The following is a 12917-nucleotide window of genomic DNA, read 5'->3' on the forward strand; positions in this document are numbered from 1 at the left end:
CTAACATCGCAACAAGAAACAGGCCATGTCTTTGTAGAACATTACACTCTGCGTTACAGCGCACTGGATACCGATATAGCGGCCATTGACGAAGTTACGGATGTGATGTTTTGCACCATTGGTCCAAAGGCGGAAGCACAACTGATGAAAGAGGTTACAGAGGAGGAAGTGATGGAGGCCATTGGTTGAGGGGCCGTGAACAAATCGCCGGGACCAGATGGCCTCCCTCTGGAATTCTACACACGATGGACTACTATCTGCCACGAATTAATATCTCCTGACGTGGCCTTACCGCCGGCTTTTGTGGAGGGGCTGATTATTCCGACACACAAATCATCGGGTGGTACACGGATACCTGACTACCAACTACTGACTCTCCTTAACTACGACTTTAAAATATTCACCAGATTACTAGGAGCACGCGTCCGAAGGGTATTGCTGCAAGTACTCTCTAGGCCGAGAGAACAACATCCAGACGGCGTTTGTTGAATATCGCGATTTGATCGCCCTAGCAAAGACGTGCGGCTCCCTGCAGCACTAGCGTCAATAGATTTTGATCAGGCCTTTGATCAAGTTAGCCGTAAGTATCTTGCAGACGTCCTGACACACATGCGATTTCCAAGACCATTTATCGCTGTCGTGATGTGGCTACTCAGCAATGCCTCCTCTAAAGTGCTTGTCAACGGATGTACGACAAAATCTCTAGTCGTAGAGAGATCGGTCAGAGAAGGATGTCCCTTATCTACGGCATTATATACACTGGCTCTCGACCCGTTGCTTTGCGGCCTACGACACCGCTTGACAGGACTGACTGTGCGAGGATATCCATTTACGTGCAAGTCATATGCGGATGACGTGGTGCTGCTCGTACGCAATGAAAACGATATGAGTGTAGCTTTAGATTGTAGATTTAGAATGTGGAACGAGCGGAAAAGACTGTAGCGATGAATATTGGTGTTGGTCTAACGGAAGAATGTGCAGCACCCTTACGGCTCATGGATACTTTGAAATGCCTAGGTGTTGTCTTTACCAACGACATATGTCGCACAGCAGTGTAAAAGCACGAGAAACTACTACAGCCAATCGGGACGGGCGTTAGAGGGAACATCACACGGGAATTAGACATGATCCAGCGTGTCACGTATGTGACACCACGTTTCCTTAAACACAGAGACACGTGCAACGCGGTACGTAACAGTTAATGGTAAAAATGTCACTCGATCCAGACTCCAAGCGATTCACGAATTCCGCATTTTGCTCACGTTCTCCCAATGCAGGTGACGATATCACGACGAATGCTGGCGGCGTCCGGTTCCTTTGTGACTGCAGATCTACTGTTCAAAGTAAGATACGAGCCCTTACCCTCCCTCTTTATCGAGCGGTGGCACTATATATCAGCACAACGTTAAAACTGTTGAGACAACATCAGACTTGTGTGACAGGAATCTTAATAGAAGAATTAGCACCAGTTTCTCGAATGGCGCCAGTGGGGGTCCAGCACATTTTCCAGTCACTCCAGCATATACGCACTTTTTTCATAGAGTACAACTACGTTCAGAAGGCTCTGTCGGAAAGGAGACCCGCAACGACGCGTGACATATATCTGATACTAACGACGGGAGGACATAGTAACCCTATTGAGAGAAAGCAGCCACCTATCAATTGGCAAGTAGTATGGCGATCGATACACCACGTTTCCTTAGACACAGAGACACGAGCAACGTGGTACCTAACAGTTAATGGTAAAAATGTCACTCGATCCAGACTCCAAGCGATTCATATGACAGATTCACCATTATGCCCTCAGTGCCAAACTCTGGAAAACGATGAACACCGCCTCATATGCGTCCCCTCAGCATAAGTGTGGTGTTGGTCACACGAATGGCCGCTTTCATTCTGCGAATGGGACAACATAACATTGAACCAGGGATTATATTCGTCCCGAACGGGACGTACTACCCACGTACGAAAACGAATGCTGTAACGTGGATTCGAAGTCAGACGATGCTCTATTTGTTCAGAGATGGCCCCAAGAACGTAATGGGCTTTTTGACCTTTTTACAGGAACAACATCTAAAGATCGTGAACAATCCGAAATACCGACAGTATTTCTTTAACTTTCTATGGAGTGCGTTTCAAGAGTCCCCACATAGCTGGGACGTCCAGGGTAGGAGAAGTTAAATTATCGCTGCGAAGAAAGCATGAACGGGAGAGTAGGATCGGTGGATGCATTTTACTTACGAGAAGACATACCCGGATGGCAGAACAGCGGAATGTTTGGAAATACGATTCTCCATTGTGCTATTTCTTTCAATCTTTTTTGTGTAATGCGAGAATAATTTTCAGTTTACTAGCTTTAAACAGTAAAGTATTATTTTTGGTATGACAAGGCAATAGGTGTTACCGAAATTTAACTTCACTTAAATGTTATATGTTAAGCAGGATTTGCTTTAATTTTTGAAAGACTTTCATTGGAATTTGAAGCACAGTTGGTGAAGTATTTCTTTTTAACGTAATTTTATTGTTCTCTTTTTATTTCTGACGTATGTTTACCTACTTACCAGTGTTAATCTTACGTCAGTCTGATCTATAGTTATCCCTTCAAGAAATTGTTAGTCCCATTTTGTAATACCAACAAGAAGGTAGTGTTTTTTGTTTCCTACAAAGAAAAGTTAGAACAGGTGGACAGTTTCAAGTACTTAGGATGCATATTCTCACAGGATGGCAACATAGTGAAAGAACTGGAAGCGAGATGTAGCAAGGCTAATGCAGTGCGCGCTCAGCTACGATCTACTCTCTTCCCCAAGAAGGAAGTCAGTACCAAGACTAAGTTATCTGTGCACCGTTCAATCTTTCGACCAACTTCGTTGTATGGGAGCGAAAGCTGGGTGGATTCAGGTTACATTATCAACAAGGTTGAGGTTACGGATATGAAAGTAGCTAGGATGATTGCAGGTACTAGCAGATGGGAACAATGGCAGGAGGGTGTCCACAATGAGGAAATCAAAGAAAAACTGGGAATGAACTCTATGGATGTAGCAGTCAGGATGAACAGGCTTAGATGGTGGGGTCATGTTACACGCATGGGAGAAGCAACGTTACCCAAGAGACTCATGGGTTCAGCAGTAGAGGGTAGGAGGAGTCGGGGCAGACCAAGGAGAAGGTACCTGGATTCGGTTAAGAATGATTTTGAAGTGATAGGTTTAACATCAGAAGAGGCATCAATGTTAGCACTGAATAGGGGATCATGGAGGAATTTCATAAGGGGGCTATGCTCCAGACTGAACGCTGAAAGGCATAATCAGTCTTAAATGATGATGATGATGATGATGAAAGAAAAGTTCGGATAGAGTGTCTGCCATGTAAGCAGGAGATCCCGGGTTCGAGTCCCGGTCGGGACACACATTTTCAGCTGTCCCTGTTGATATTTATCAATGCTTGTAAGCAGCTAAAGGTGCGGATTTCATTGTGATTTCAGAAGAATTTCAAGTATTATGGCAAGCATTACACACTGCTGTGCCTGTAGTTAGCATATTCATTCTTTTTTATGATAGACCAGAAAATATCGCGTCACTCCGTTGCTGCTTTAGAGGTAAGACAGTTAAATTTATGTGTTATGTGAACAGGGCCTTAGGATTCAGTGCTTAAGGGGCTGAATGTATTCTGCAGTGACTGTATTTCTTCATTGATATTGGGAATTGCATTGCCCAATCGATTCGTAAAGTTTTGCTAACTATAACACAGAGTAAGCATACTACTTGCACTTAGAACACGCAACACGACAATTGGAGTTCTGCATCCATTCTACAGATCAGACTTCATTTAACGTAGTCAGCCACGCGGGGTAGCCGCGGGGTCTTAGGCGTCTTGTCACGGTTTGCGCCGCTGCCCCGTCGCAGGTTCGAGTCCTACCTCGAGCATCGGTTATGTGTTGTCCTTAGCGTAAATTATGTTAAGTTTGATTTATTAGTGTGCAAGCCTAGGGACCGATGACCTCAGTGGTTTAGTCCCATAATCCTTACCACAAATTTCCAAATTTAACGTAATCGTAAAGCTATATTTAAAAAAAAAAGAACGTTATTCGAGATGAGAAGGTAGGACCCCACATTAGCGAAGAGGACTTACAAACAAACCTTTGTGCCAGCCGACCACGGAATTTTGTATGTTGCTGGCGCTTTACTTATCTCTTATCTTTACTTTGTAGGAGAGTTTCTTTTTTTGCTAATCAGTGTTTTCAGGTGGGCGTTGCAGAAAATTTCTTTGCTTTTGTCCTTCTTTTGCTTGTTTGCCTTTTGTTGTTCGTTGCATTTGTGTCTTCCAAAATGCCCACCCCTCACAACCCGCCTTCTGCTCAGGCGCCACAGCCGAAGGGAAGACACCACACAGCTAATGCAGATGGTTTCAGTTCCAGACGCAGAAAGTTTCCACGTAACTCCACTCGGTGCAGCAGCTACTGGCTAACGCTGCGCGCCTGACGTAAAAAGCACCACCTACTACAGCAACACCTACTGCTATACCACCTTTTCGATAGTTTAGTGAACAAGATGAAGAATGGCTGGCGTAGTTGTCACAGTTTGAGGCGCACTTTCTCACTCCCAATGTACCAGCTACTGTGAAACTTCCGTACCTATTATTCACGGTAGGAAGTGTAGTGTTCCGCCTCACCACCAAACTTTTCCCTAGTGCCACTCTGAGTGAACTCTCTTATCAACAACTGGTAGACTCGCTAACAAACTATAATGGCCAACAAGTGAATGTAGTAGAAGCTAGGTATATGTTCTATAATTGGAAAAACGGTCAGAACAAACTTACCGCAAGTGTGTAACAGATTGCAGGGTATGATAAGGAAATGCAAATTCAAATGTGCTTACGGTGCTTTATATTCACAAGTTACGTCACGTGATGCGATCGTGTACAATGTACCTGATGTAAAACTCAGAGAAGAGATTTTGAAACAGTCCGATCCATCATTTCAGCAGGCAGTGCAAATATTAGCCGCGCGGTCTGAGGCGCTGCAGTCGTGGACTGTGCGGCTGGTCCCGGCGGAGGACATGGGTGTGTGTGTTTGTCCTTAGGATAATTTAGGTTAAGTAGGGTGTAAGCTTATGGACTGATGACCTTAGCAGCTAAGTCCCAGAAGATGTCGCACACATATTTTTTTGCAAATACTAGATCAGTACGGTCCCGGTGTCCTGTCGGCTGATAAATTTGAGCAGCCAGCTATTTGTCGGGCTGAGTCCCTTGTTCATGATCGGCCCATTCAGCAGCGGCTTGCGTTAGTCAAGCCAATACCACAGCTCCATGCAGCGTAAGCAGTTCGCCAAACCGGCGGTTACACACCGCGAACACAATTAAGTTTTGACCTCGGTGTTATTCACTGCCCCTCCCGACAAGCTCAGTGTTACGCTTATAGGGGGAAAGGACATGTACAATCAGCACGTTTGCAACGCAACAAACATAAGAATTCAACCGAGCGAGGTGGCGCAGTGGTTAGCACACCGGACTCGCATTCGGGAGGACGACGGTTCAATCCCGTCTCCGGCCATCCTGATTTAGGTTTTCCGTGATTTCCGTAAATCGTTTCAGGCAAATGCCGGGATGGTTCCTTTGAAAGGGCACGGCCGATTTCCTTCCCAATCCTTCCCTAACCCGAGCTTGCGCTCCGTCTCTAAGGACCTCGTTGCCGACGTTAAACACTAACCACCACCACCATAAGAATTCAGCCCACTCTCAAAACTTTAGTCATAAAGCCCATGTCATTATGCAGTATATTCAAAGTATGCAACAGGAATTCGCAAAACTGTCAATCGCGCCGTTTCTTCAGTGACACGACAGTCAAAGTTTTTATTCAATTGCTTCTTTGCGGGAAACGTGTGAAATTTCAGTTGGACGCATGTGCCTCTGTCACATTGCTCAAACGTCACACATATGAACTGTTAGGCTCCCCCCACCTACCTAAAACTAGCACGCAACTGACGACTGATAACGGACAAGACATTCCCGTACTCGGAAAATGTACTTTGCCTGCCATGAATCGACCGCATACGCGAACAGTGACTTTAGTGCTAGAATCACACGAGTGTTAGAACATATTTCGTCTTGATTCTTTTGACTTGTTTGCCTTTAACATTGAGGACAATGTGATGTCAGTGTCTGCATTCAGTGCAAGCGGCAGTGTCGCTAGCTAGCTGAGAGAATTCGCGGAACTCCTTTCTGGAGGATTCAGCAAAGGCTAACAAGTTTGTTGCACATATTACTCTGAAAGACAAGGCTCAGCCGAAATTTTGCCGCGTCAGAACCGTTGCCATTCCATTACGGCAAAAAGTCGCTGCAGAACTTAAAGAATTGCAAGATAGCGGACTTATTGCGCCCTTACCAGCTAGTCAATGGACAAGTCCACTGGTTTTGCTCCCCAAACCTTCAGGTCGCATTCGCCTCTTTGTTGACTTTAAGTCCACAGTCAACCCACAAACTGTGATTGATACTTCTCCGTTGCCACGCCCCAAGGATCTCATGGATAGATTAGGCGCTGGACGCTACTTTTCAAAAATTGATTTCCTCCAGATGACAGCATGAAAAATAAAAATAACAAGTTAGTTTTTAGTCCAGTCCCTGTTCGGGCGCCACTTCTGGTGTTAGGCACTTGCTTATTCCGTATAACAAAAAATGGTGCAAATGGCTCTGAGGACTATGGGACTTAACTTCTGAGGTCATCAGTCCCCTAGAACTTAGAACTACTTAAACCTAACTAACCTAAGGACATCACACACATCCATGAACGAGGCAGGATTCGAACCTCTGACCGCAGCGGTCGAGCGGCTCCAGACTGTAGCGCCTAGAACCGCTCGGCCACCCCGGCCGGCTGCCTATTTTATGCCTAGAAGGTTTACCTGAAGCAATAGTGTCAGACAAATGATCTCATTTCACGTTAAATGAATCTGAAACATTCTGTGAACGCAATAGCATACAGCTTCTAAGTAGTGCACCGGTCCATCCACAGTCAAACGGCGAAGAGGAACGTTTTGTCAGAACCTTCAAGCACCAAGTGGACAAACTTCGCTCCGCACACGCTAGGGATCAAGCATTGCAACTGTCTCTCGCCTCCTATCGTTCACACCCACGAGATGGACCATCGCCGGCAGAATTTCTTCGCGGCTGCCGCCATCGGACACTGCTCCACCTGCTCCACCCTCCTCAGCATCCGGCGCCGAAGGAAGGCCGCAAGTATCGCTTCACGCCGCGTGATATTGCCTTTTATAGGGTTTATGGCGTCAGCAGGCGGTGGGGACGACGCGAGCTGGTCCGTCGACTTGGCACTTGCATGTATCTTATTTCAGGTCCAGATGGCTTGCTGCGTCGGCAACTAAATCAACTTCGCCTCTGTCGTGTGCACGATGATCTTGCAGTTCTCTTCCCCTCAGACTCACGGATCCTGAGCACAGCTCGGCCACAGCAGCAGCCAAAGGGTTTCATCACGACACCGAGGGACGAGCCCATGGAGGCAGAGCCTTCTCATCCTCCGCCTCCTCTCTCGTCCTACCGATGGTGGCACACAGCAGCAGTCGCTGCGTTCTTCATCTGATTCCTGGCATCAGGAGGTAGATGCGTACCCTTCTGATCAGTTACTGGGAAACGTTTCCGGTGGCCGGATGGCGGGGTGCGACCGGAAGCTTGACGTCCCCTGCAGCCACAGCTTCCAGTCCCGCGAGGCGCTCACCCTCCTGCCTTTCCCGCCATGGTCGCACTGAGTACACGACGACGGTTCGTCACTGTGGGGGAGAGGGGGGGGGGGATGTTGCGGCACACCGACAAGTGCCTGCACGAAGATGAAGAACACAAGAATAGAGAAGGCTGTGAGACGACGTCAGCCAGTGGCCCGCTGACTAGAACCGTACCACGACAGGAGCTGCCTCTACAAGAAGAGAATATAAGCGCCGCTCCTGCCAGCCTCTGACACAGTACTAAGTGGACACAGTACAAGACGGGCGCTAGGAGAGCACTACGACAGCAGTTATTAGTGTCCCGTATCAATTACTTGTATGGACATAGTATAATGAGAAATACCCTGACTGCTTCCTGTCACCCATCGCTTGCAACTCGTTGTTGTAATACAAAGTTAAGTGTCGTCCTACTTCTAAGCGGCCGTATTATATCTCTTAATAAATAATGTAACTATTTAGAGGAAACACTCTCCTCGTAAATTTGTTTGTCCTTTGATTTATCGTGATATGTTACTGATATTTAGTGAAGTCAGTTTTTACTTTCAGCTTTAAAAAAAATACAAAAGACATATAATAAGCAAAAAAATGAATTTCTTAGGTTGCCAATTACGTATTATATCTGGTTTTATCGAGCGCCAGCAGGCTCCCTACAAATTACTGTAAATGCAATAGCTAGTATTTCTCAGCTCCAGTTCACTATCACAGAAAATAGACAAGTTTTTATAAATTAATTTCACTGGAATCCTTCAATTAACATCACTGAATATTTTTACATAATTTCTTCTGCTCCGGCTATCAGACACTGTGCTGTGGAAAAATATTTTTAAGTGTACCGCGTAATGGCGGCTAATTATTAACAGTCAGAGATCACTGTTACTCGCTCCGCAGCAGCTTGAAACATGCTAAATAATGTTCATTAAATATTATTTTCACAACATAAATGTGACGAAGCTTCTTGAAATAACACACGGAGATCTCTTTATACTAATATATTCTTACTAGGATACAGTTTACACCATTAAATATTTGCAATTACGTTACGACAGAAACAAATGCTAGCGCAGAACAATAGCTTGTGTACTTTATTCCAGCTAACACCAGAACGAACAGAACAAAACAGACTAGACAGAAGAATGAGCATTGCATTATATTTTATACTCTTACAAAGATAATATTTCTTTTAATTACTTACACCTTATATTCTCATACAATGAAAATAATGTATTTTCTGCATCTATCGATCTATATTGTATATTTTTACAGTTAGTGTTATTACCTTTCGCAGATAAATCGATGTTTGCAATTCATTTTGAGTCACATACAGTCATTTTTATTTATGTTTCACCTCGATAATGGTGAATATTGCAAAAGGGACACTACAGCCGCTGTGGCCGAGCGGTTCTAGGCGCTTCAGCCCAGAACCGCACTGCTGCAACGGTCGCAGGTTCGAATCCTGCCTAGGGCATGGATGTGTCAGATGTCCTTAGGTTAGTTGAGTTTAAGTAGTCCTAAGTCTAGGAGACTGATGACCTCAGATGTTAAGTCCCATAGTGCCTAGAGCCATCTAAACCAGGTGTCTCCAAACTTTTAAGTCCACAGGCCACATTGACTCCTCCACGAAGTCATTAGGGCCAAGATGTACCTAGTAGGATTAAAGCACCCTAGCACTCCATGATCACCGTAATGTAAGGCTAAAGGAAAGATGAAATCGCAAAAATCTAAGGTTGTGGGAATAGCTAGCACTGAAACGAACTACGATTTTTATTTAGTTACGTAATTTTGATTGGTGGACGTACCTGACCGAAATTCTCGCGTATTTTATTCTGGTGAATTTCACCGACAAAAAAGTATATCACTGCACATTCTGTATGTATTTTACAACGTAATCAAAAGAGAGTGAAACCTCGCTTAAGAAACGTCTTCCATAATAATTGATTACTAAGGCTAGTCGCCGAAGTGGCGTCCATTTGAAAGACTTGTGAGTAGAATAAAACGCAAAGAATTTTTTTTCTTAAAATGTTTTCGCCAAACCGTTCTTTTTTTTCACTATCCCGCGGAGATTGGTCTGTCTGTTTATTGTGGATAGCCATAAGTTTAACCATGACCTTCCGCTTTGCAAAGATAGGGCTGCGACAATGTCACGGTGTATTGGTAGCGATAGGCCTCGAAACTCAATTGTTGGCAGTATAGGTGCCACCTCAAATATTTGGCGTGCGGGATACCGGGGATGTCCAGTCAGCTAACGCGGGCCTATTTGCCCGCCCTCGCGGGCCGGTTTCGGCCCGCTGGTCATAGTTTGGAGACCCCTGATCTAAACCATCTGTCTGCCTTCTTCATTGTAATAAAAACTATTAAAGTGATTTGCTTGAATTGTTTTATAGCATTCCGAGAACGCACCATCCTATAGGCACACTATACGAGCCGAGTGGGCAGGACCCACATTTTTATTGAGGATTCCAGTATCCCATATTACTCCTTAGTCTCATGGCTACAGAAGCCTATTTTTCAACAGTATCGCCGTTCAATGCGACGGCCTTACGCCACCTTACTGGGAGGACTGTTCACCCGCGTGATACCACTCTGGTTGTCGACGTCGGGGTCAAGTGTTGCTGCACATGTAACCTCCCCATCATCCACTTGCTGCTTCCCACGGAGTTCATCTTTCATTGGGCCAGGGAGATAGAATTTTGGAGGTACGAGATCCGGGCTGTAGGGTGGGTGAGGAGCAACAGTCCAATGAGATTTTGTGAGTTCCTCTCGACTGCGCAGACTTGTGTGAGACCTTTCGTTGTCATGGAGATGAGAGTTAGGTTAAATTTTTGTTGCGATGGAAACGCTGAAACCGCTTCTTCAGTTTCCTGAGGGTAACACAATACGTTTCGGAGTTGACCGTTGCTCCACGAGGGAGAACGTCAAACAGAATATCTCAGCCAGAGTCTCAGAAGACCGTCGCTACGACTTTACCATTTGAGGTTCCGACTTTGAACATTTTCTTCGGAGGAGAGGTGGTATCGTTTTGTTTCCGGTTCGGAGTGATGAACTCATGCCCTGGACAATGTTCGACAAAAATTGTCACGATGAGCCTCCTGAAGCACGAGCAATCCCACACTGATGCTCCTCCGTTGCTCTTTACAGTCTTCTGTTAAGGGGCGAGGTAGCCATTGGGCACACATCTTTTTGCATACCCCAGCTGGTGACAGTATGTCAGCACTACCAACAGACGCGTACAGCTGAGCAGCGAGATGCTTGATTGTGATCCGTCGATCACCACGAACGAGACTGTCCGCTCATTCCAACATTACAGGAGTCGCAGTCCTGTGTGGGGCCAGCCAGCACGCGGAAGATCAGACAGGTCTGCTAGACCTCGTTGCGATGACGACAGACGCTTCGCCCAACGACTCACCATGCTTTTGTTCACTGCCGGGTTTCCGTATTCCTTCTGCAAGCCCCTATGAATATATGGTATGCTCTGTTATTACACCAAAATAAACTCAACGAAAACTCTTTGCTTGTAACTCGCCTACCTGACAGACGCCATTTTCGAGGCTACGTAAAGCGCCGCCACCTATAGGAACTTAACGAATCTGGTCTGAAGCGGCAATATTCCACGATGTCCCACAGCAAATTCCGCCTTGTTTTCAACTGAAATTTTCCGAGAAGGAAGTGTTACATTATTTGTTGGACGCCCCTCGTACATTTCGTTACTTATCTAAAATCTTTCTACATCTCCTTCTAAGCCACGTAACACGACGATATGTCAAATAAGACAATTAGCGGGTTGTCACTCAACTATTGTGCAACGACGTAGGATAAGAACTTCGCCTGACGCAAATCTGTTTTAGAGTGTACAGAGTACAAGGTTGTTTTGCCGGGCTACACAGAATTCCAGAGATAAAGGGACCATTGACCGTTACGCGTGGCGTAATACGCTTATCGTTAAATCACCAAATCGCCGGTACTCGCAAGGAGGTTCGCAGATTCCGTGGACTCGTCTAGCTGGCATCACAGCCGATCCAGTAAGTTAGCTCACGCAGCGATGGGCATCGAGAAATACAAGGGACGCGTAGCACTGGTTACTGGCGCCAGCGCAGGCATCGGTGCTGCCATAGTGCAGGCGCTGCTGAAGCATGGACTCATCGTCGTGGGAATGGCCAGGAGGGTCGAAAAGATTAAGGTAAGAACTCTTCAGCACTGCACTGTATTTGGGATAGTAGATCTTGTCAAGGTAGCGTTCAAATGCTCAAGGCACTATACTGAGTGGCCGAGCGGTTCTAGGCGCTTCAGTCCGAAACCGCGCTGCTTCTACGGTCGCAGGTTCGAATCCTGCTGCGGGCATGGATGTGTGTGATATCCTTAGGTTAGTTAGGTTTAATTAGTTCTAAGTCTAGGGGACTGATGCCCTCCGATGTTAAGTCCCATAGTGCTCAGAGCCATTTAAACCATTTTTGACCCACTATCCTGAGGCCATTGCTAATTGGTAATATTTAACAAGAAGATACCTACGGTCGTTAACAGTAGTATCAGATGCATGACTGGGACAAACACCGATGTGATTGCCAGTACAAGTGCAATAAAAGCATTTAGCGAGTGGATGAAATGCAGAATTTGTACAGTAAAGGTACCGCATTTCACTTTCTTTTCTGCAAAGTGACTCTCGTGTTGCCAACATCAAACCGCGATTGATTTGCTTAATTTCCATTCGTTTTTTTTTTTTTTGTTGGTACTGTCAATGGTGACTAATTGTTGCTGCTAGGAATGAAGATCGAACTAAATCGAATGACGAAAAGCGGCTTTTCAAAGGTAAGTACAACAAAGAGGTATCACGGTTACAACGCTCGTAAGGTGCGCGTTTTCCAGTAGTGCCACGCTGCCGGTAAGATTTATACATGATTTAGTCATTTCCTGTGGAGTATACAGATCTCCAAGCCATTATCCTAATTTTAAATCAGTCACTATTAGGACCTATGACACGGACAACGATTATGGTGCCATTCATATTTAAGGGGTGACCTAATGTGAAAAAGATTACAGCAGAAAATAAAAACGGAAGATTTCTTCCTTAAACATATAAGTGTGGAGAATTGAGAATTTTCGTCAAGCCTTAGCACCAAATCTAAGTTTTTCGGGACACTACCACTTGTACATCTACATCTACATCTACTTACATACTCCGCAATCCACCATACGGTGCGTGGC

The 12917-nt window shown here is 45.5% G+C and overlaps 1 protein-coding gene across 3 annotated transcripts in view; it reads left to right on the forward strand.

The window, feature by feature from the left end:
* LOC126336364 (dehydrogenase/reductase SDR family member 11-like) overlaps positions 1–12917 on the forward strand; it is a 477124-nt gene that overhangs the window by 128974 nt on the left and 335233 nt on the right. Inside the window, exon 1 of one of the 3 annotated variants that reach the window (XM_049999968.1) lies at positions 11680–11895. The exons of 1 other annotated variant lie outside the window; for it this stretch is intronic. In XM_049999968.1, coding sequence (XP_049855925.1) covers positions 11758–11895 — 138 coding nt within the window. In that variant the 5' untranslated portion in view covers positions 11680–11757. Of the gene's footprint in view, positions 1–11679; positions 11896–12917 lie in introns of those variants that run through there. One more of the 3 variants, XM_049999965.1, reaches the window with a different exon arrangement.

The sequence above is a fragment of the Schistocerca gregaria genome, chromosome 2, assembly GCF_023897955.1.
Source record: "Schistocerca gregaria isolate iqSchGreg1 chromosome 2, iqSchGreg1.2, whole genome shotgun sequence".
Classification (NCBI taxonomy): Eukaryota; Metazoa; Arthropoda; class Insecta; order Orthoptera; family Acrididae; genus Schistocerca; species Schistocerca gregaria.